Here is a 25,689-nt window from a genome sequence, read left to right as displayed (position 1 = left end):
GTGACCATTTTATCATTCACTCACTCACCCACCCTCAACCAGGCAAGTGCAAAGGATGACTTTGGCCTAGGCTTTGTCTTCCACAGAATTTTTGTGGGAAAAACCACTGCAAAAGGACTAGGTGCATTAGCTTAGGCTTCTGAAAGAAAAGCAGGATATCAATTCAGAATAACAGAATAGCAGAGTTGGAAGGGATCTTGGAGGTCTTCTAGCCCAACCCCCTGCTCAGACAGGAAACCCTATAGCATTTCAGAAAAATGGCTGTCACACCATCAGGAAATTCCTCCTTAGTTCTAGGTTGGTTCTCTCATGGTTTAGTTTTCATCCGTTGCTTCTTGTCCTGTCTTCAGATGCTTTGGAGAATAGGTTAACCCCCCTCTTCTTTGTGGCAGCCTCTTAGACACTGGAGCCAAGGCCACAAACACTGTGGTATTGCAGTGAATTGTAGGAAGGAATGTTTCAAGAAGAAGAAACATTGTGAAGAAATAGTTTCATTACCAACCAAATGATTTATTGAATGATGTACTGGTAGCCCTCCCTTACCAAATGCAATTGGGACTGGCAACTCCAGCACTAATCTATGCGGTTTTAAAGTGAGACATCATGTGACCGTGACTGACTTACATCAGTTCTGGCTAAGATTGTGAATCAATTTACCCACAGTCATTAAGCATGACATCACATGATGACTTGAGATTTCCTGTTGGCTTCCCCATTGATTTGGTTGTTGAAACTCAGCTTGAAAGCCACAAATGGCAATCATGTGATTACAGGGATGCTGCAGTGGGTGCAAGTTCAAGGGTCTACAGTAAATCTCTTTTTACAGGTGCCCTTGTAGCTCTGAATGGTCAGTCAATGAACAGTTGGCAAGCAAGGGCTATGTGTAGTGCGATTTCTAGTTTTGAACATCAAAACTCTGCATTGGTTTGAACATGTGAACATGTGACTAGCTCTGCTGGATCAGGTTTAGGCCCATCTGGCCAGCATCTACGAGGGCAATTTAGAAATAAATAAATAAACCTGCATTTGGTTATCAATGACAAATACAGAACTTATACTATACACATTAAAAAACTATAACATTACATAATCGCCATTCAAATTGAGGCACTTGTCATAACATCTTACAAGGTTTGAAATTCCTTCTGCAAAAAAAACCTGGGAATGAAGCCAACCTGTAACAGCACTGTGAAGCGCATTGTCATTGTTGAAGCGGTGCGACGCAAGCCACTGTTTCATTTAAAAAACTGGTTTATTTTCAATTGATCTAGCGGACAAGTCAACTGCAACACAACCTTCTTCCATTCCTCACTGCCTACTGAACTACTGCTTAAGGCGCCATAGGACGGGCATCGCTATCCCCACCTATTTCTCGCACATGGTCAAACTGAGGTTTATTTCCAAATAGTATGTATAGTTGGATTGCCTCTGTACCTGGAGGCAGCAACCAGTAATTAAGACTAATATCCACTGCTAGACCTGTCCTCTAGGAACATGTATATAACCCCCTTCTGTAACCATTTAAACTAGCAACTCACATCAGAACATGTAGCATCATGTTCTGCAGGTTGATTAGATGCACATGAAGAATATTTCTTCTTTTTCTGGCACTATATTAAATGATACATTTAATGTTGGGAGGTGATAATTCACAATTGTTACATGTACAATTTATAGTTTTCAGCCAAAGACACTGATATTCCTGCCAGATTACTCACCTGCTCACCTCCTACTATTGAGGTTAAAAACATTATGGTTTGGTTAATGCATACCAGATGAACATATTGAATGGATTCATGAACCATGTCTTAGTCTTAAACCAAGTCAGACTTAGAAAAAGCCAAGTCTTTAAGCCCCAATAAAGCAAGCCATCCTATGGCCTACTGTGTTGCATCCTTCTGTTCATATTACTTATAACAATAACAACAAAAAGCCTTGCAAAGCTGAACATTTTCACCTTCTACACTATATCTTCTCTTTTTGGTACAACCTCCCACCCCATCCCAACTGTTCTAGCTGGGGGAAGGACTGATTACTGCAAAACCCCGAGGCCTGTGCCAGTGTAGAAAGTGCCTGGGAAAAAAGGACAAAACATGTCCATTTTTGAGTCTATTTTTTGTCAAAATAAATATAAACTGAAGGAACATCTGGGAATGCATTACAGACAGTTAAGGGTTAAGCAGTTCCTCCTGGCTGGTTTTGGTTAAACCCTTAGCCTTCAGGGATACATTTGGCTAATTCTTTTTAAAAAGGAAAGACACACACAACTACATGTCACAGCTAGTATTAAGTCAACCTCACTCTTTCCATCAAGGTTTAAAACCACCCAAATAAACGAGCACCAAGTGAGACATTGAACATGTGAGAGGCATCATTCATAATATTCCTTCTTTTTGGTTTATGTTTGACTTGATCCATTCATAGATGATGAAGTAATTTTATATTAAACACACAGACAAACCAAAAGCAATTTAACCCAGCGTACATTTAACTGGCCCCTACTCAATTTGCATAGAAAATTGAGAAAATAAGTTCATACTGGAGGTATTTGCTTGCTTTTCTCTTTCTAGTTTAAATTATTTCATCCTTGGTGGCAGTCTCCATGTTAATTTAGCATTACCACATGTCCCTTATTTTGAGGAATGTCTCTTAGTTGGATTTCAAAGAGCTGCCCCATGTTCTACAACTACACAATTCCATAGAATATAAAAATGCTTCTTACGTTAAAACATTATGGTACCACTAAAGCTGGATTTAAATAAAAACAATTATTTATGAGGTTTCTACATCAGAAAGACAGAAAGAAGATTCCCCACAGCATGTGGATTAAAAACATACGTCTGGACCTGATTTGTTCAATGAAACATTAATCCTATGCTGATGGAACGATGAGCACTAGTTATTCATTAAGGAAGCATTAAATCCTTGTTGATCCAAATTTAATAATTTTGGGGCTTACAGTACACTAGGGTCTTCAGGGGTATGAAGACCAACTCTTGATGTTTCATTCAACAGCTATGTGGAATTAGATGACACAATTTTGGATGGTACCATTTCAGACTATGTGTGTTGTGTGCATTTGCATGTGTGCTTGTAATTCTCCAGCACAAGAGTTTTCTAAATGCTGGATAGTACCTATACTCTAGAACTGCCTTCACTTAGAAGCTAGCTATTATTCCAGATGATAGTAAAGACCATAGTGTTCCAGAGGGTTTTGAAGATTGACTCTGTGCCATCAGGAACCAAATACTTCAGTTTTATTAGGGAATTAATTTGGTAGATGTTACATATTGCCTTGTGGCTTGGGGTAAATTTACCGGTATATCATTGTTTTAATTGTGTTTTATGCTGTTGTAAACCTCTGTGAATCTAACAGACTTAGCAATATACAAATCTAATATATAATGATAAAGATTACCAATAATATTACATATCTGTAAATATATGGTTTCATTTTTAAATACACTAATGATGCTTGAGAATTTTATTCCTGAATAAGGAATACGTCTATGATTGTTGTGAAGCCTGGTCCTTTCGTTTCTTTTTTAGCATAGTTAAGATGCAACAGATACTTAAGCAAAGACCTGAATGTGCCCAGAAGCTCTTTGCTGGAAGGGATCTATTGTAATCAACAAATTAAATATTTCCCAGCTGATGAAATGTTGGCACAATTACACTGACCTGGGAAATATACAGCTTTCTATAGGCTTCCTGCTGAATGGCAGTACCTATGGATTCCTATTGAGTATTACCAATAAGAAGATACACAGATCACAAGACTTTCTTCCTAACTTGAAGAAATGAAAGTTTGTTCTCTGCAGTATGCACTTTGCATCCTTGAAGCCTGCAAAACTGTGAAGCTATAACTTAAACCAGGCAGAGGTTGACTAAGATGTAAATGTTAGAACGTGCATTAATTTGGGGATCACAATTCTTTCTGCAGATGACTGAGATAGATGAATTAGTTGTAGGCATCTTGCAGTGTTAAAAACTTCTAATTACAGCTGGAAGAAGGATGTTATATCAATCCAGTCTTTACCTCATCCAAATAAAAATTTCCTTAGTAATATATTCCTTTCTCATTCATGTTTATCCAGAAACTTAACAGTATTCTGTTTAAGAGTGTATCCTACATTTGGTGAATAAACTTAGTCATACTTTCATGCTAATTACAGCTGTGGGTAGATAGAAAGCTTCCTCTAACATAAAACTGTTTTTTTTTAACATAAAGAACTGGCTAAATAGGTTATTATTATTATTATTATTATTATTATTATTATTATTATTATTATTATTATTATTATTATTATTGGCAAAGACAGCAATGTTATGCGGACTGGCATATTGTTAAATCTTGCTTTGTAGGGTGGGAGTCCTGGTGAAAATAAAGGAAGCAAAAGTATTGCTGTACCATTTCAGGGGAAAAATATATAACCACTAGTTTTTTTCCTTATTTTTAAAACTTGGTTTGAAAGCATTTAAATCTGTTTTGAATTTATTTTCCCTCTTTCACCGTCAAATATTTCAGGGATTACTCTGACATATTTCTGCCTCTTAATTTTCTCATAATATAGAAAATGATCTGACTGCGCTGAATTCTTATTAAGAATAGTGTTTTTGTTTAGATAATATCAGTCTTATTCTGTGTATCTCTATAATTTGGCAAATGCTATTAACTTATTGGTTATAAATTATAAAACAACTAAATCACTTGGTTAACCCTCCCCCAAATCCATACCTAATGTCTGATGCTGAACCAGTTTCAGCATGCAAGTATCTGTTCTTTTTAATTGGCAACTGGAAAAACAATCAGAATAATTTTAAGACTACTCAGTTAGGTGCCAATTGAAAGGTGCTTATTATTTGGTATATCTAGAAATGTATCTTCCATTTTTTTTAAAAAAACTGTAGAATCTAAAGGACTTTCATAGCTGCATTTCATAGTCATTTTATTTCAAGCCTTTGCAGAACCAACTCAGAACCATACAAAGAATCCCATAACTGGGCAGGTATTTACTAACAGGGGGAAAAAACAAAACCCTGCATTTACAGCTTTCAGCGACTTACTTATTACCCAAATCTGCTGACTGCCAAAATCTGCTTGTTTGAACAGATTCAATTAAGCCCCATCAACTTAACTTTCAAATTAGCTTCACTGATTAAGACATCTGGCTTTTCATTCTTGATAATAAGCCACCTGCAGCCAAAATCAGAGCAGATATACATTTACCGGAGCTTTTCTCCACCTTCCATTTAGGGAAAGGAGTAGGCTACCAAGTGCTATATTATCATTATCGGTGAATAATATATACAGGTTAAAAACTATTTAGTTGACACAAATTCTCATATCACAGGATTGGTAGTGGCCATTAATGCCATGAAATCTAACTTGGTGCAGGAATCCAAATAAAAAGCATCCCTAACAGAGGGTTGTCTAGTTTCACCTTGAAGCTATCCACTGGGATCCTGCCGCTTTTTTTTCAATGTCTTCTACACTAGAAGGGCTCACAAAGAAATCTGCCTCAAGGGTTATAATCCATGCGCATTTACATGACAGTAGCTCATACTGAAATTTACATCTGATTAGAAATCTGTATGTGGCATGGTTAGGTTGCAATCCTATGAAGGTTTAACTGGAGAAACTGGATGGAATAAGATGATTCTGAAGAGCCCTATGGAGATTCTCAGTCATCCAGGTATGGTTGTCCCAAAGGTGCTTTTTTTTTCAGGAGGCAACTGGACTTTGTGTATCTTTTGAATTCTGAAGAGGCGCGTCCAGATCTCTGCTCTCATATCTGCAGAATCTCAATCAGCAAATATTTTGCTGTGCTTACCCCCTCTAAATACTGACTACTATTTCTAAGGCGTATAGCCCAAACCAACCAAAGTAAAGCAAATTTATCCAGAAATCAAGTACACTGTGGTGCCCGGAGCTATGAGTCCACGAACATCTTCCTTATTGCCCATCAGGTTACTGTCCAGTTAGATATGTGCAATCTCCCCATGACCCATATTTTCAACCATGGTAACGAACCCCACATAGGCCCCAGAAGTATCATTAGAAAATAAAATGCTATCTTTAGGAGTTGGCCTAACTAGCAAGAAGGAAAGAAAGACAAAGGCAGTACAAGGCATCCTTAGTAAGTTTGAGGAGATGCAGAGCAGATTTATGACTGACCACAAACCACAAAATGGTTTGTGATAAGTCATCCTGTGCGAGTATGCTATGCTTTCCATCTAGATCGTTCTTGATCTAGAACATTCCAAGGTATCTGTTACTTGACGTCTGCCTCGAAACATTATAAGACACCCCTAAATATGAACAGCAAATAGAATGGAAACTAGTGTATAATTTTATTTCAAATTTATTTTGCAAAGATTGACTCCAGACTTACTATTCCTTGACACCATCTATGCTAAAGTTACCAGTTATAATAGAATTCCAACCTTGGCAAGTAATACTTTTTCCTTAATCAGAGCTAAACTGCTCTTTGTAATGAAGGTTGATTTGATTAGTCAGAGCAGTATAGATTTTGGTAGGCATTTTCTGGTAATAGTTCCTACTCCTTAGAGCCCAGAAATAACTGAATACCATTTCCCTGTCTAGCTAAGAATTTCAGGTAGTCCTCAACTTATGACCACAACTGAGCCCAAAATTTTTGTTGCTAAGTGAGACATTAGCTGAGTTTTGCCCTATTTTATGAGCATTCTTGCCACAGTTTTAAGTTAATCATTGCACTTGTTAAGTTAGTAATATGGTTGTAAAGTGAATCCAGCTTCCCCATTGACTTTGTGACAGACTCACAAAAGCGGATCACATGACTCTGGGACACTACAACAATCATAAATATGAATTAGTTGATAGGCGTCTGAATTTTGATCATATAACTGTGGGGATGTTGCAATAGTCGTAAGTGTAAAAAATGGTTGTAAGTCACTTTTTTGTTGTAACTTTGAATGGTCACTAAATGAATGTTTTAAATCAAGGACTGCCTGAATCAAGTGTATAGTTGGGGCAGCGGTTAAAAGAATTGTAAGTATTGGTGCTTTGGGGAAAAAATATTATCCATGCTACAATGGAAATGGTGTCAATTATTGTACCACTTACTTTCAACCTAGCTCAGGCATGTCAAACTTGTGACGTCATGTGATATCGTGAGACGTATCACGAATTTTTCCCCATTGTCGGCAATGGGGTGGGTGCAGTTTCGGCATGAAGCATCCGGCCCGTGGGCCGGGAGTTTGACATGCCTGACCTAGCTTATCTGAGATCAGGGCTCTCCAAACTTGACAACTTTAAGACCTGTGGACTTCAACTCCCAGAATTACCAACTGGGGTGGCTGAGGAATTCTGGGAGTTGAAGTCCAAAAATCTTAAAAGTTGCAATAACTTCTCTTGAACTGCTTGGAAGAATCTGGCAATGTCTCTGTGGATTCCGCACACTACTTTGTCTTTGTGAATAACTTAGTAAAATAGATTAATCTAAAAGTAAATAATTCAGCATTGCTGCATAAGCCATTTGAGTTTGAATCTAACCTTGGCAGGTTCAAATCTGGCTGGCTTGTGAATGACAGTCTGTAGTTCTGTAAATGACAGAATCGTAGACTAGACTTGTAAGTAGAAAAAAAAATCTCAGAAGGAAATGCCAAAAAAATCACATGAAGTTATTCATGAAGTCATTAAGAGTCAAACTGTGCTCGAAGGATCCTTTACTTTTTACTGTTTGGTCTATGCTTGACTCCCCCAGCATGTTGTCAATATTACTGTATATGCTTATTCCAATTCTTACAGGATTAAGTTCTTAGGTCTACAAAATAGCTGGTTATATTCCTGCCATTTTAGTTTTAAAACAGTTAAAAGTAGATACATTATATTGAGAGGATTGGAAAATTAGATAGGAGATTTCCAATGTTGGAATGGCTCTAAACAAGAGGACAGGATAGAAACTTCATGGACACAAAGAAGCCAAACTAGAGCAAATAAAAACTGTACCAAGGCAAACTAGACAAAATCAGTTCTAACACCATAATCCTGACAGCTGCTAGAAATATGTAGGACTTCAAATTTTATAACTATGGAACCCATATCAATCTTGAAGATTAATTCAGTTAATTAATGACTATGACTCTGCAAACATTTTACTGTCATACTCTTGCCATTTTAGTTTCAAAACAATTAAATTAGTTGCATTTTATTGAGAAACTAATTTTTCAGTGTTGATAAATTCTATTAGTTTGGAGTCCAATGAAAACAGAGATAAACAAAGTTGGCTCAGGGTGGCAGAATTGCACTTCCTTCTCTGTAACTTTTGCAGTGTGTTCATTTTTATGGTGGTTTTATTTCTGTTTTCTTATTTTACTGGAAATGAATAATCTCAGGAGGACTTTTATCCTCCAAGGCTACATAAATATGTTAAATAAATCAAATCCACAAAGATTCATATAAAAATAATGTTTCAGGTGAGTTAAAAGGGCAAAAATTTCATGAACAAGCAGTAAAACTATCCCAAAGATGCTTTTTCAGACAGCTGGTCATTTGCATTCTTTTAGTGAGTCCTTAGTGCTATCTGGAGGCTTATCTGTGCCTTCAGGGTCACCTGAGTAGTGCAAAAGGGTGTGGAGCCTTCTTAGAACTGTTAAAAGGACTGTGTTGTCTCATGAAAAAGTATCTTTGGGATAATTATGACCTGGATGACTGAGAATATCCACAGAAAACTAGCAAAATTATCTGACTACTGAAAGAACATATAGGGTACCAGAAGCAAAGGAAAACAAAATCTTTGGGTTTGAAGCAATTTTATAAAAGCACAAATTTCATTGAGTACATTACCCTTTCTTTCCGTCTTGGTAGATGACATACTATGTCCTACTTTTTATATCTCATCATAAAAGAGGAATTTTGTATATACTTGCTGTCAGTGTGACATCTGAATGAGTGGATAGCTGGTTAATGTTTCATAAACTTGACAACTTGAAGATATACAGATTTCAACTCCCAGAATTCCCCAACCAGCTTGCTGGGAGTTGAGCTCCACACATCTTCAAGTTGCCAAGGTTGAAAAACACTGCTCTAAGCAATGAAGGTATCCTGTAGGTTTGAATGCATGTGTGTTAGGTTTTCAGCAGGAGAGAATAGAATAGAATAGAATAGAATAGAATAGAATAGAATAGAATAGAATAGAATAGAATAGAATAGAATAGAATAGAATAGAATAGAATAGAATAGAATAGAATAGAATAGAATAGAATAGAATAGAATAGAATAGAATAGAATTCTTTATTAGCCAAGTGTGACTGGACACAGAAAGAATTTGTCTCCAGTGCATAAGCTCTCAGTGTACATACAAGCAAAGTAAAAACCATGATCAGCATAGATATACATTCTTCATAAATCATAAGATACAACACTTAGTGATAGTCATAGGATACTAAGCAAGCAAACAACTAAATCATACTAGGATAATAAATAAAACAATTAATATAAATTGTAAGATACAAACAACAGAGTTATAATCATAAGACGATGAGATAGTTAATAGGAAACATGAGGAGAATAATAGTAATACAGACTTACTAGGCAGTTTGACAGTGTTATAGGAATTAATTGTTTAGCAGAGTGATGGCATGGGGCCAAAAAAACTGTCCTTGTGTCTAGTAGTTCTGCCATGCAAAGGAATAAGGATAGACAGCTAAAATTAATGTATACCACCAACATTCAATATTCCTCTCTGTGCCTTTCTATCTTCTCATTATTTCCCTTGCTTCTACTTCCTACTTTGCCCTTTATATGAAGTTTACACTACAGGATCCAATCTAGGTCGGTCAATGGGACCAGAGGTTTAGTCTTCCAAGCTTTCAGATTTGTGCTTCTAAGTCTCTTTCAGTTTCCCTTTCTCAGGCACATTCTGGTGAGAGAGAAGTTCCCTGAGGGCTCCAGCACAAGTCTGAAAGCTCGAAATACTAAAGCTCTGGTCCTGGTTACTGAGCCAGATTGGATCCTTCAACATTATCCTGTGATAATGTATATTTACCTTCATTCGTGAAAATTCCACTTCTCATTTCTCCTTTTCTAAGGATTCCATCTAACCACAGCTTTCTTGGTCTTCCCCTTTCTTTCAGTCCATTCCGCCTTCATTCATAGAAATGCTCTCATCCTTACTCTGGCGGCAACCCCCCTCCCGCCCCCGTATATGTGTGTTTCATCTCATTCAGTTTCGTACCTGATCCATGTTTCTTCAGTACTCATTCACCCAGAATTCTTTCTTTGTTTTATTTATTATGATTATAACTCTCTACAATCCAAATGAACTCTTACCAGTTTACTCACACGTACTTTTAATCATCCCATTTCCATTGTAATCAATTTAGCGAACATATCCTATTTTCACTTCCTTATAACAATTTGGGCAGAAATACATTTTTATAAACAAGCAATCCTTGCTTCTTCCAGCAATCATTAATTCCTTGCAGCAGAAAACATATCTTTCTACCAGCATTTGCACATATGAAAATTTCTCCATCTACTTTCCCATTCTGGCGAGGTAAAACAAATTCATCTGTTTGTTCTAATTTTTCACCACTTAATTATGGCTTGCAGCTCACTTCATTTCACATATCAAGCACAATTTTATATTGCTGTATTAGATCTTTTTTTTTATCCATGCGTCGGTTGCCTCTGGGGCCCCAGGGCTGGTCGTGGGATTACCTATTCCCACGACGTTAGGGAATGGCAGCAGGTGTAGGAGCAGAGGGCCGTATCGATCTCAGGGAAGGCCTCTCCGCTGCTTACAAGCGGTGAGGCACTCCGACCCTCTGGCTCCGCCCCGAGGTCCCGGGAGTGAGGATGTGTAGCCTCCTGAGCTCCGGCTGGTGTACTTGAATGCCAGGTCTGTCGCTAATAAAGCTCCTCTCGTCCGCGACTTGGTCGAGGGTGAGCAGGCGGACCTGGCTTGCATCACGGAGACTTGGCTGGGCCCAGAGGGCGGGATTCCTCTGGTTGACCTTTGCCCACCAGGTTTCCGGGTGCTACACCGGCCTCGGGCTCAGGGTAGGGGCGGGGGTGTGGCTGTTGTTATGAGGGAGACCTTGTGTCCGCGGGAGGCCACCGTTCCCCAGATAGTCGGGTGTGAGTCTCTCTTTTTGAGATGCGGCCCTGGTGCGCAGTTGGGCTTGCTGCTGGTGTACCTTTCGCCTAGTCACACAGCAGCAGCCCTGCCTGAGCTTCTCGATATCCTCTCTGGGTTGGTGATTGAGTTCCCGAAACTTATAGTTTTGGGGGACTTCAATCTACCATCGCTGGGAGGATCATCTGAGTTGGCTCGGGAGTTCATGGCTTCCATGACGGCCATGGACCTGACGCAAGTAATTTCGGGACCGACTCATGAGGGAGGCCACACCCTTGACCTAGTTTTCTTATCTGGACGGTGGTTAGATGATCTTGGTGGGGGCTCCCCAATTGTTATGCCCCTGTCATGGACCGATCATCATCTCCTGCGGCTGGTCTTCCGTTTTGCCACCCCCCCGCCGTGGGTGCGTGGAACCAATTAAATGGTACCGCCCCAGACGCTTAATGGATCCCGAGAGGTTCCAGGCGGCGCTGGGGTCCCCACCTGTCTCCCTTGCTCACAGCTCGGCAGATGCCTTAGTGGAAGCCTGGGAAAGGGCAGCCACTGAGGCTCTTGACCGAGTTGTACCCTTGCGGCCCCTGATCCCGTTGAGCTCCATGGTTCTCCGCGGAGCTCCGGGAGATGAAGCGTCGGAGACGGGGCCTAGAGAGCGGTTGGAGATCCAGCCGATCCGAATCCGACCGATTGCGACTAAGAGCCTATATTAGGTCTTATCTCGCTGCGATAAGGGAGGCGAGGTCTAACCACTTCGCTACCCTTATCGCGTCCGCAGATAATCGCCCGGCCGCCCTGTTTAGGGTGACTCGCTCCCTCCTGAATCAAGAGGTGAGGGAAGAACCCTTGCAGGGTCGTGCCGAGGAGTTTAACCAACATCTGTCGGACAAAATCGCTTGGATTCGGACCGATCTGGACTCTGACTGGGCAGAGTCTGGTGATCAGGACGCGGGCGGTCTTGTCAATATTACCTGGGAGGAGTTTGATTCTGTGACTCCGGAGGAAGTGGACAGGATCATGGGGAGGCTGAGCTCCACCACATGTTTATTGGACCCGTGCCCTTCCTGGCTGGTTTATGCAGCCCGGGAGAGGACACGCAGCTGGTTCCAGGGAGTTATATCGGCTTCTCTGAATGAGGGTAGCTTCCCCGCCGTCTTGAAAGAGGCGGTGGTGAGGCCTCTCCTCAAGAAGCCTGCCTTGGACCCAGCTGTATTGAACAACTTTCGTCCCGTCTCCAACCTTCGCTTTCTTGCGAAGGTTGTTGAGAGTGTGGTGGCGCATCAGCTCCCTCTGGTCCTGGATGAAGCGGATTATCTAGACCCATACCAATCGGGTTTCAGGCCCGGGTACAGCACGGAGACGGCATTGGTCGCGCTGGTGAACGATCTCTGGAGGGCTCGGGACAGGGGACATTCCTCTGTTCTAGTCCTATTAGACCTCTCAGCGGCTTTCGATACCATCGACCATGGTATCTTGCTGCGGCGTCTCAGGGGATTGGGAGTGGGAGGCACGGTGTTACAGTGGTTCTCCTCCTATCTCCAGGGACGTTCGCAGTCAGTGTTGACAGGAGGGCAGAGGTCGACCGCGAGGTCTCTCGTTTGTGGAGTTCCTCAGGGGTCGGTCCTCTCGCCTCTCCTGTTCAACATCTATATGAAACCGCTGGGTGAGATCATTCGTGGTTTTGGAGTTGGGTATCCTTTTCCTTTCGACCCCAAACCACCCCAGTGATGCCCTCAACGTGATGTCCCGTTGCCTGGAGGCGGTTCGGGTCTGGATGGGGAGGAACAGACTTCAACTCAACCCCGACAAGACTGAGTGGCTTTGCATACCTTCATCCCGGGTCTATTCGGATATTCCACCTCTTTCTATGGGGGGTGAACTATTACCCCCCGTAGATAGGGCTCGCAACTTGGGAGTCCTCCTAGATTTACGGCTTACCTTGGAAGATCACATAAGGGCTGTGACTAGGGGGGCTTTCGCCCAGGTTCACCTGGTGCGCCAGTTGCGGCCCTATCTAAGCCGGGATGATCTATGCACGGTCACTCACGCGCTCGTGACCTCTCGACTAGACTACTGCAACGCTCTCTACATGGGGCTGCCCTTGAGGACCACCCGGAGGCTCCAACTGGTACAGAATGTAGCCGCGAGAGTTGTGTTGGGAGTCTCCCGATACTCCCACGTTACACCTCTGCTCCGTGAGCTGCATTGGTTACCAGTTGTCTTCTGGGTGAGATTCAAGGTACTAGTAATGGTGTTCAAAGCCCTACATGGCAGGGGTCCGGAGTACCTTAGGGAACACCTGCTGCCGGCATCAACCTCCCTCCGCCCTGTGCGTTCCCACAGAGAGGGCCTCCTCAGGGTGCCACCGGTCAGAGAATGTCGATTGGTGGCCCCCAGGGGGAGATCCTTCTCTGTGGGCGCCCCGGAGCTATGGAATCAGCTACCGGTTGAGCTCAGGACGGCACCCGATCTTCGCTCCTTTCGCCGCGAGCTAAAAACATACTTTTTTGAACAAGCTGGCCTGGCCTGATGGGGGACTGGGGGGGTTGTTATTGTTACTTTATTGGGGTTTTAAGATGTATTAATTGTTTTTAGTATATGGGCATGTATTTAATTATTTTTTAACTTTTGTAATCCTGTATTTTTATTCTTGCCCTGTTCACCGCCCTGAGTCCTTCGGGAGAAGGGCGGTATAGAAATATTATTAAATTAAATTAAATTAAATTGTTGCATTATACAATCCATCTAACATTCGTTGCAATTTATTCAGGTTCTCAGCCAACAACATGTCATCATCTGCATATAAATCATACGTACACTCACGTCCCAAGGCAACACATGTCCCCTCTAATGTTATAAGATCCCATACATATTTGCTGCTAAGTACATTAAACAAGGGTCACTATACATTCTTGTCTTATTCCTTGCACTGAAACATCCCTTTTGTGTCATTCTATATTTACTTCACGTATCAACCTTATTTAATACAGCAACCAAACCATTTTTTTTACAAATATTCCAAAATTCAGACCTATAAATTTTGTCATGCTTTATCTAATTCAACAACGATACAATAATCTTTTTCCTCACATTTGTACAGTCCGCTATTCAAAATTCTAATAAAGCACAAAAATCTGGTTTACACATTCCCTGTCTGGCATAAAAATGCCTAAATTTTGCTCATAGTCACCTCTTGTATGCTTTCAATCAAAATCTGCTAAGCATCTTCCCAGATCAAGTTAAAAAATTAATCCACCTGTATGTTTTGCATCCACTCTTCCTGCTCTTCCTTTAGTACAGATGAATAGGAACAGTATTCTTCCAGTTCTTAGTCACAGATGTAATCTTTGCATACATGTTAAACAAACCACAAAGCCTCCATAAGCAAATCCTGTTCATATCTTCACACTTTTCCAATTATTCGAGCTATACCTGCAGCCTTACAATTTTTTTAACAGCATCGTTGACTTCTGTTTCATCAATATGTCTGAACTAACACTTAAAACATTTCTTCAATTCCACTTTTCAATTGATCAGTTTATGTATCTCTGTATAATCCCCCTTCAAATCTCTAAAATACTCCTTCTGGCATTCCCTCACTCCTATTTCACCCCAAATCCATTCATCGTAGTTACTCTTTCGGAGGGTCCTCGCTTCATCCAATTCCAAAACAACTTTAATTTCCACTCTAATTGTAATCCTACACTATTCTACTCTAGTGATCATAACTATAATCTTATATCTACTTTCCATCCACTCTGTAATGAGACTAGTCTGAAATTTTAATTTAATTTAATTTATTAATATTTGTATACCGCCCTTCTCCCGAAGGACTCAGGGCGGTGTACAGGGCAAGAATAAAACACAAAGCTACAAAAATTAAAAAGTAATTAAATACATGCCCAACAATAAATACATTAATAAAACCCCAATAAAGTGATAGTAAAAACCCCACAAATCCCCCCTCAGGCCAGGCCGGCTTGTTCGAACAGGTATGTTTTCAGATCGCGGCGAAAGGAGCGAAGATCGGGCGCCGTCCGGAGCTCAACCGGTAACTGGTTCCATAGCTCCGGGGCGCCCACAGAGAAGGATCTCCCCCTGGGGGCCACCAATCTACATTCTCTGACCGGTGGCACCCTGAGGAGGCCCTCTCTGTGGGAACGCACAGGGCGGAGGGAAGTTGACGCCGGCAGCAGGTGTTCCCTGAGGTACTCCGGACCCATGCCATGTAAGGACTTAAAAACCATCACCAAGACCTTGAACCGCACCCGGAAGACAACTGGCAACCAATGCAGCTTTTTCCTTGCAGTTGCTGTATTTGCCTCACTTCTTTTATTTTCTTCCATGTCCCTTTTTTCCAAAGATTCTCTGGACAATACAAGAAATTGTCTGTCTCACATTCAGTTAGGTCAATTAATACATTCTTTGCCATGCACAAATCTAAAACATTTATTGTATGTATTGGGAATAGATCTTTTCCTAAGCAGATACTCATTATTCTTTCTTATGCATGCTTGGGTCTCTGAATGGCCTAATCACTTTCTCTGTACTTTCCTTTCTGTTCATACCCATCCATTCATATCACTTAGCATAATTATTCCTCCCCCCACATTGCATTCCTGTAGAATAATGCCTAATTTCTCCTACAAAATGGTTCTTCCATTGTCACAATTCACTGGAGCGTAACATGTAATTTTCACCAACTTATGGATGCCTATTTTTACTTATAGTCACAACTAGGTGACACCAATTCATACTTTCTACATTTTAGCACTTTCATAACTAAACTGATAACTTCACTTTCCTGCTTTTATTTGCCAACACTTTTCACAAGACCTGACCTCCAATCAAATCTATTAGATTATTCCCCGTCCTTTTCATTTCATAGACAGAAATCATTTCTATTTTTATTTCCTTTCCTTAGTTATTTCACACTTATTGCCATTTGTTCCTCTTAAATTCCAAGGGAAAAATCTTTCATATGCCATAATCCTATAGGTAGTCCTTGACTTACAACCACTATTGAGCCTAAAATTTCTGTTGCTAAGTGAGACATTTGTAAAGTGAGTTTTGCTCCATTTTATGACTTCTCTTGCCACAGTTGTTAAGTGGACCACTTCAATTATTATGTTAGTAATACAGTTGTAAGACAAATGGCTTCCTCATCAACTTTGCTCGTCAGAAGGTTGCAAAAGCTGATCACATTACCTTAGGACATTGCAACCTGGATTTTGGACACATTCTGTAAGTTAGCCCATTTGAGGTCTCTTGGTTAAAAAATGGCTGCCATACAATGCACCATTTTGCCCAGTTAAAGGTCACAACAAGAGTTTTAGCAGTATATATAGATTGGACTATTTGGACTTTTGCTATGGCAATTGCATTGACCAGCTCCAGAGAGTCATCCAGCTGAATGTTTAGTTCATCTCCAAAACTGGAAAATGGTTCACTATTCAACTTTTTAATCTATTTATCTAACTAATTACTAGCTGTTTTCTAAGTTTGTTTAGAAGACCCCCAAATCATTCTGAAGTTAACCTTCGGTTTGCAAGGCAACAGAATGGAAGTATTTTTCATGAAAGGACTCAACACCTGTTTCCCCACAAAAATCACAATGCCAGTGTTTCTGTGATTTGACTTCACAACATTATTTTGCAATAATAGGAGAAATTTTTCACTCTGAAACACAGCTTCTACGTGAGGAGTGCAAGGACAAATTGTAAATGTGTACTCTGAGCAAGGCTTAAGTTCCGTTTTGTGGTGCTCTTGCTCTCTTAATAGATTTTGTATGTTCTTCTGAACAGGAAATGCTTTATAGCAAAACTTGCCTACAGGCATTGTACTATACCAATTAAAGGATTCCTGAATTTGAGAACAAAGAAGTACCAGTAGAGCAACTGCTACTTTTTTTTTTACCAACTCAATTTATTTTCTTCCTGAATTTGGGTTTATCATTTTAGGGTCTGCAGTGTTATGTGTCTGTATATCTCTCTGTGTGTTTGTACCTTATATGTTATTATGTGATTGGGTAAGCAAGTGAAGAGTAGTACCGAAGGAACCATTATTTTTAAAAAAAGATATTAGAGTTTGCAGTGTTTAAACTTTTTTATCCTTGTTTAATGTTTACAATGCACATCTCTGCAGTCAAGCCAAGGACATGGCACCTTCAATTCAAGGAACACCCTTTTGAACTTCTGTGAGGCTTCTGTGAATTTTATAAATTTTTGGAAATTCTGTGAATTTCCAAAGTATCAGAAGGCAAGACAAGAAACAATGGATGGAAACTAATCAAGGAAAGAAGCAACCTAGAACTAAGGAGAAATTTCTTAACAGTGAGAACAATTAATCAGTGGAACAGCTTGCCTTCAAAAGTTCTGGGTGCTCTATCACTGGAGGTTTTAAGAAGAGACTGAACAGCCAATTGTCAGGAATGGTATAGGGACTCCTGCTTGAACAGGAGGTTGGACTAGAATTCCTCCTAGAACCCTTCCAACTCTGTTATTCTATTATTTTGTTATGAAAGATCTGAAATTACACTAATCTTTTGGCAACATTGAAGCCAATAATGAGCAATAAAAGTACTGGAGGCAAAGCATTACTGTGCATCAAAACCTTACAATCTAACTCACAGTATTATTGTAGACGGAACAATAAATGTTATTTATCTGACTCTCTCTAAAAATGTAGTAATTTAACTTGCCAAACACCAATGGAGGAAAGGCAATAAAATAAAATAAAACAATTAAAAAATTAAAATAAAATAAAATAAAATAAAATAAAACAAATCCAATTATATAGGTAACAAGGCTGCTGCCAAACATGATCCCATCATGTGGTGCCCTGTTGGAGAACTTTGTTCAAGGTAAACCATCTATAACAGTCTGTGGGAAAATATAGAGGAGTAAAGTTACCCAACAACAACCTGTTAAATCACATGGGAAGAAGCAACTTCTCTGTTATTTTGGCTTGATGGATCATCTTGGACAATATTGATTCAATGAAACTTGCATGAACATCATAATGCAGATGCCACTCTACCTTTGAATATTCGCCTGTTTGAGAGACAAATGTACTTTGCACCTCGGTTAACATAAATTGATTGGGAAAGATCTGTTCCATGTATTTTTTGTTTCCTTTCTAAAATAGTCCAGGGGTGCTTTTGAAACATTTCACAATAATTACAGGATTGATTTTGAAGAGACTGAAACTCAAAGATGTAATATCTATTTTGCAAGTGGAGGAGGTCTCCAGTGTAAAAGTCTGCCCAGAAAAATGTCTCAGACTTGGGAGGCCTGCTGTCAATCACAGTGCTGAGTCAGAGACACCATATAAATTTCCTGCTTGGTTTTCATTGCCAGATTTTGCATGGTAGTGGTAAATTTTCAGTGAAGATCAAATGGCTATAAGAGTTTTATGTTGCTTTGTAGGGTGGAGAATTATTTTTTGGTTTCAAAATGTATTCTGTATGTGATTTAAAACTCTTCCAGGAAAAAGTTCAATAAATTGTGCAAAGAAATCAGGCATAAGAATCCATGCATATGTTTCATAATCCACCAGTTACTCATTTAATAAAGGGGGGAAATGCTATTTTTCTCTTGGCATCTGCCATTCCAGCATGCTGAATATCTATGTAGAGAGAAAAATTTGCAAGGGAAATCTGATACGAGTTGCTGTGGGACAAATCTAATTTAAGACCATTTTACTGTGTCAGAAAATTACAGAAATTGTATTTTATCAAGAAATACACTCTGTGCAGCATTGCCCATTCAGGCACCTTCTAGTTTCATAACCAGGATAATTAAAAGATACCCAACTCATAGAAGTCAACTCTATAGAGTTAAAGGTAGAAATTGCTACCACACAATAATGGGAAATTGTGAAAGACTGGGAAACAGTTAAAACACCGAAGAGAAGTGATCAATGGCAAAAAAAAAATCTGATCAACAAAGAAAAAGGAAGGAAGGAAGGAAGGGAGCGAGGGAGGGAGGGAGAGGGAGGGAGGGAGGGAGGGAGGGAGGGAGGGAGGAAGGAAGGAAGGAAGGAAGGAAGGAAGGAAGGAAGGAAGAGGGAGAGAGAGAGTGAGAGAAAGAAAGAAAGAAAGAAAAAGAAAGAAAGAAAGAAAGAAAGAAAGAAAGAAAGAAAGAAAGAAAGAAAGAAAGAAAGAAAGAAAGAAAGAAAGAAAGAAAGAAAGAAAGAAAGAAAATCTCAGTACACAAAAGGATAAAGATTGAATCTTCCTTGGGAGAGAGGATAGCAGAAAATACAGAATAAGGACAGTGATGAGAACAAAATGTATTGTTTGCTTCCAGCAACAATTTTAACTTTACTGGAAAAATGAGCTCCCCACAAGTATCTGTTTTTCACATCTGATAGCTGTTCTAAGAATGTTTAGTTAGATGTGTTTGTTTGTTTTCCTATGGGAAGGAAATCATTTCATGCTAACTCTATTTAATCTTCCCAGTATTCTTAAAATTAAAAAAAAGTATCTCCTCATGGCCATGCAAGCTATTCACACCTATTTCTTTTAGCTTTTATTGCATAGAATCTTCTGCTTCTTTCAAAGCAATGTACTAATGCACTTAATTATAGTTCCTATTTGCAATTCTCTGGAGATTTCCCAAAGTGTTTCTCTCTCTCTCTCTCTCTCTCTCTCTCTCTCTCTCTCTCTCTCTCTCTCTCTCTCTCTCTCTCTCTCTCTCTCTCTCTCTCTCTCTCACACACACACACACACACACACACACACACACACACACACATCCACACACACACACGGGGGGGGGGGGGAGAGACTGAATTACTACACATTTCTTTTAACTCAAGTGCTTTAGGAACCTATCTATCTGGTAAGCATCCACAATAACCACAAAGGGGAACCAATCCCGAATTTATTAGGAAGTAACTCTTTCTCTCAGTGATAAAAGGTCAGCAAATTACTTCATTCAAACTCTAATCCATAAAATCTTTATTCAAGAGAATGAGTAACAAGAGAATGTTCATGTCTCAAAGAGAAAATCGTTTTAAACCTGAGGTGCTAAATAATAACCTTCATTCAGTTCTGCTTGAGTTAGAATGTATTTAGTACTGAAGTGTAATACTGACCAAGAATAGGAGCCACAATAAACTTTATGAATTTGTCACAAAAACTCAAAATCATCTTCTCCAAAGCACCATTTATTCATATGGATAAGGTAAAAAAAACACCCTAGTTTTTTAAAAAAACAACTCTGAAATAAATGTCTGTTTGCTTACAAACACCCCATAATTAGTATTATAATCTTGCAAGTTATATGAATTGCACTACAATTTTCCTATTTTTCCCCTAAGTCAAAATATCTGAATTCCAGGCAAACATACGATACTTTCAACAGATTCTATATACCTCTACAAATATTTAGAAAAATAGAAGCCAACTGCATCCTTAATAAAATATTTAGTGAAATACTTTTAAATTTGGGAGGTATAGCACAGGACACCATGTCCTGAAACCCTGTTCGGTTTTGAACTGAAACCCTTCCAGATTCTCCATCTCCAAGACAGACAATTTCAAGCCATTCCAGTGGTAAAATTACATTGCCACCTACACATCCAACAACCTCTATAACCTTCAAGGACAATTAAAAACAAGAAACAGTAAACGTGTTGCTCTTGGCAACAAAAAGTCCTTTTGTCATTCAGCATGCTTTAAAAGAATTTTATAAAAACAGAATCCATACTTATGGTCTATTGTTTTTAAAAGCCTGAATATTAGTATCTTATTTTATCCTTTCAATTTATTCATTTGCTTGGGCAATCAAGTCAACTGTTATCACAATCAAAGACCAACATAAGGAGAATGGGGTACAAAAAAAACCCCTCCCCCAAATTAAATTATATAAAAAGCTAAAAATATAAAATATATATTCAAAACACCCAAAAGGAGGGGTAAAAACAATACAGAACACATGACAATATATCTAATGCAAATAGTATAATAAATCAAATACAAAATAGTTTAAGATAATGGTTTGGGTAGTATTAAGATTAATTTGTGGCACAGGTACCACAAATATTTTAAACGTGCTTGGACAATTGCATAAATGGCTAATGCAGCTAAACAGTAAAACTGTGCTTTCTGTTAAAAAAAGATAAAAATACTTTGTACTATTATTAAGTCAAGGAATTTGATCCAAAAGCAAACATGTTTAGAGAATTTAAAAAAGAGCAGACTTTTAAAATAGTTTTAAACCAGAAATCTGAGCTTTCAAAATACAAAGTAAGATTTTATCCCGAAATAAATTATGTGATAAAGGAGAATCTTGGAGGTTTTAATTTATTAATCTTTGCCTGAATGTTCTCTTGCTCCTCATCTCAACAGACATATCTTTGGTAACCAGAAGACACTATAACAAAAAACATTAGCAATACCTCCAAACCAGAATGTCTGGTTTGAGATACTCTAAATGAGAATCAGAATTTGAAATCAAGATGTGAAATTATGTATGACTCCTGCCTTGTTTGGTGCTGCTAAATTCCATCATAATATTACACTTTTTCATATTAATTATTTTAAAAGGTATTGAAATTCTATTTTTTTAACTGGCAGAAGAAACCAATCTGGAGAATTAGGGAATATGGACCAGCAGAGCTGCATATATGAACAATAGGCCAAGATATTCTAGAACTCTAGGTTATCATTTTGTGCAAATGCAGCGACTTGTATTCTCCAAACTACAAATTTGTACCCTAAGAAAGAGGAAGCCAAACTGATGTCTTTCAAAGGCCAATCTGGGGAGAAAATAGCATTTTAAAGCAGATATTGCTTACCATCATCCAAATAAGCTTGGTCAAGATTCTGTTCCTGTTTTACAGTGACTCCAGCTGATACCACTTCCTTCTGATCATTTACTGGAGGTCCATTTTTGGCCGTTCTCTGCTGCTGAATCACAGTAGGATAAGAATTTGGGCTTAACCTTTGTGCTTGGTTGACTTGAGGCTGATGGGGCCTCACTCCACTGGATGTGAAACTTTCACTACACATTATATGCTGAAACTCTTGATGGCTTTCACATCTCATTTGATGATTGGTTGTGGGAGAGCAATGAATCACTGGAGAAGATGGCTGATTGACTGGAGAATGATGGAGCATTGCTGAACTTTGGCTAGGGGATCCTGTGTGTACAAGCACTGACCTATGAATATCTGGGATGGAAACCTGGGCTCCCATCAAGTTGGACTGCTGGTAGCCCAGGTGGCTTGGACTGAGACTTTTGCTTCTTTGATATATTATAGCTCCTGGGTTTTGTGAAGGATACTGGGATTCGGGAGAAGAGAGATTTGAATGCAACTGCTGGCAAGAAGCCATTGTAGCCACAAGACAGGAAGGAGACTCTGAGACCATTGTATGATGTGAATAATAAGGCTGTGTTACTGTTCTTAGACCACTGTGTACTGTATTGCAGATTAAACTTGGATCATAGTCATCAATGGGCTCTGTTTTGATGGAAGGCACTGAAAGAAAATACATAAAGGATATCAGTTTTAAAAGAACTGCTAATAGACAGTCAAAGAAATGAATGACTCTGACACTATAATTCCCCACTACCAGTTTTCAGCTTGTTCAGTTTTCAGATATTACTCACATATCTACTGGCAAATTCAAGCAACAGAGCACTGTAGACTTACAGTGTACATCCACAATTTGAACTTCCATATCACCTTCTATTGCCTTGTTCTCAAATACTTTTTGATGGACTCAGTTTATGTGTTCAGCTACAAGGGGTAACCGGCTAATATTCATAGGCATATCGATCACCCTCATTATCCACATAATGACTACCTACTGAACATGGGTACTTAATTCCACCAAGCCAAGCAACATAAAATATTGCTTATATCCCAAAGGTGCTTTTCACAAGACAAGTGGACTTTCTTGTTTTTCTTTAAAGACATTTTGCTTCTCATCCAAATCTTTACATTCCCCACCATCCATCCAGTCAGAGCTGAAGAAACATTTTCAGAGAAAAACAAGAAAGTCCAGATGCCTCATGAAAAAGCACCTTTGGGATAACTATGATCTGGATGACTAAGACTCTCCATGTTCTATCTAGTAAAGTCAGCATCAAGTGATGCAATATGTCAACATTATGGAATTGAATGATCTCTGTGTGTATGTAAGCAACTAACTAATGACTACCAGAAAAATTACCAATGTATCAGTAATATCTATGCTAGGGCAATTAAGTTTTTTCCCCCCAGCATCTGAAGGCCGTGGCCATCTGGATGGGGAAGAAGTAGTTTCTTGGGCTCAGCTCAAGAAAGATCTAGCACCTGTGGTTTTTAGGGATTCTAGATATGGAGATAGTATTCTTTAAATTCTGGATGGGCTTGGCATCCTCAAATATAGCAGGTGTGTATCTGGAACTTGTGGCTCCTACTTGAAGGGCAGCTGGTAGCTCTAGCCAAGAAGATCGTGTCCACTGGTTATTGTGTTTTGTGTTTTTAATTCTGTTAACTGCCCACAGTGGCAATCTGCTAATTTGGTGGCCGTAGAAATGGCATGCACAAATAAGGAGACAGGATGCTCTATAATGCTGCTTTGAGGGAAAGTAAGATAGAAAACTAATGATCAACTAGAGGGAAATGATTGCACCAATTGCTCCTCGAAATGGAATCTTACAAACAATCCTCGAGAGAGTGTTTCTGAACACAAATCCCAAGTTCTTCTCTTAGTACCCAACTTAACCTAATCTAAAAAGATTCCACCTACTTTTGAAGTTAAAGTCCTTTTTGAGTTAAACTCAACTCCTGAAGCTTCATAGCCACATCTATTCAATTTTCAGAATGGAAGTGGTTTGCTCCTATCCTGTCATCTTTCAAGAGAATTCTCAATTTTTCTGCTCTACAACATGGCGTTCCCTGTGATTTCCCATCCAAGTGCTATATTGCCCTTGGGTATATTGCACTGCTATTCGGTTGCCATAGCCAATAGCTCTATGTTCCCACAAAATGTTTGTGTTACAAGTCCCTTTTCACACAAAAAAAATTACCTGGATGGTAGGCAAAATGCTGTGGCTGACTTTTTTTCCGTTTCCCATTGATAACATAGAAATTCACCTTGACAGGGGCACGGATGTGCTTGTTCCGATATTCTGGAATCTCTACAAACAGCATATTCTGAAAACAACAACAATAATAAATAACTGTGGGGACAATACAGTATAATAATGCCAGTAATTCAATATTAATAGACATACCCATCTAACCTGCAAAAATCCAGATGATCCACAGATGGCAGGAAATGACTTTTCTGCATCCATTTTCTGCTATTTAGTGGTTGTCTAGATTTTGCAGCTCAAATATGGTAGGCCTAATTTCTGCAATCAGCAAGAGATCACTGGGATATAATCTTGTAAATACAGATAATCTTTGATTTATGACTACAACTGGGACCAGCTGTTAAGCAAATCTGGCTTCCTCTATTGACTTTGCTTGTCACAAGCCCCTGGAAAGGTTGCAAATGGTGATCATGTTACCCATGGACATTGCAATCATAATAAAAACATGTAGGTTTCCATGCCCCTAAATTTGGATCACATGACCACTGTGACAGTCATAAGTGCAAGGACCAATCATAAGTCACTTTTTCAGCATTGTCATAACTTTGAATAGTCATTAAATGAATAGTCGTATGTGTGTTACCTGTATAAGCAACCCTCCTTAAAACAGTTCAGCTAAAGATACAGTATCTGAAGTTTCAACCTTAGAGAAATTAGTTTTAATATTGTTTAAAATATTAGTTTTAATATTTCTCTTATTTATGAGATTCTACTCACAAGACATGAGAACAAGAATGGAATCTTGTTCACTTTGGCCAATGTTAAAGAGAACATGATTTTTCTATTACTATTCTTTTCCATACAAAGCGGAAGATTGTATTTCTGTGGCTAACAATAGAGTGAACTTACAGATTGGCTCTTGTCTTTGTCCACTGTGGCCTCCATCTCCCAAACCTGCTGCCCATCTGAAAAAAAATTAAGTCATGCATGAAACTGTACCAGAATGTATGGAAGACAGACGTATATAAAGTCATTATGAATGCATCCCTTTTTATATTATAGCGTTCAAAGTATTTTTTTGCACGTTGTCCTAAAACCCTTCTTAAAGATATGTGGTGATTATTATTATTATGGTTCATTGCAGTCAGCTAGATATTCTGAATGGATTTGGCATTTTAATCCATTTACTGAGTCTTCCTAAGGACCTGGGATAGGCACATATTGATGTTTGATGGCGTTAGAGGTATTGTTACAGGATGTAAGCTATTCTGAGTAAAGCTGTCTTTTGCAACTGATTGATGGTGAATTTGTCAATGCCGATGGTGTTCAAGTGGTGCTCAGGTTTATAATTATATGTTGCACATGGAAATATAAAGTTGAACAAATTGCTTTTTTTCCTAGGACCAGCTCACTAATTTATTGTAGAGATGTCCAGAATCTGACTCCAGTCGGTCATGCAAAAGGCAACTCTTTGAATTTCTAAACTAACATACCATATTAAAATTTATTAATGTAGAACTTAAATTCAGCTGCAA

At 39.1% G+C, this 25,689-nt stretch overlaps 1 protein-coding gene across 2 annotated transcripts in view; it reads right to left on the bottom strand.

The window, feature by feature from the left end:
* The window catches only part of NFATC2 (nuclear factor of activated T cells 2), a 156,647-nt gene that overhangs the window by 31,330 nt on the left and 99,628 nt on the right, over positions 1 to 25,689 (bottom strand). For both annotated transcript variants that reach the window (XM_081323651.1, XM_081323652.1), the window contains exons 7-9: positions 25,064 to 25,119; positions 24,146 to 24,272; positions 21,924 to 22,607 (exon numbers count right to left, since the gene is read on the bottom strand). In XM_081323651.1, coding sequence (XP_081179777.1) covers positions 21,924 to 22,607; positions 24,146 to 24,272; positions 25,064 to 25,119 — 867 coding nt within the window. The remainder of the gene's footprint in view (positions 1 to 21,923; positions 22,608 to 24,145; positions 24,273 to 25,063; positions 25,120 to 25,689) is intronic.

The sequence above is a fragment of the Vipera berus genome (assembly GCF_964194415.1).
Source record: "Vipera berus genome assembly, chromosome: 3".
Taxonomy (NCBI): Eukaryota; Metazoa; Chordata; class Lepidosauria; order Squamata; family Viperidae; genus Vipera; species Vipera berus.
The sequence above is the reverse complement of the archived record's forward strand: the minus strand, read 5'-3'. Positions and strand labels throughout refer to the sequence as shown.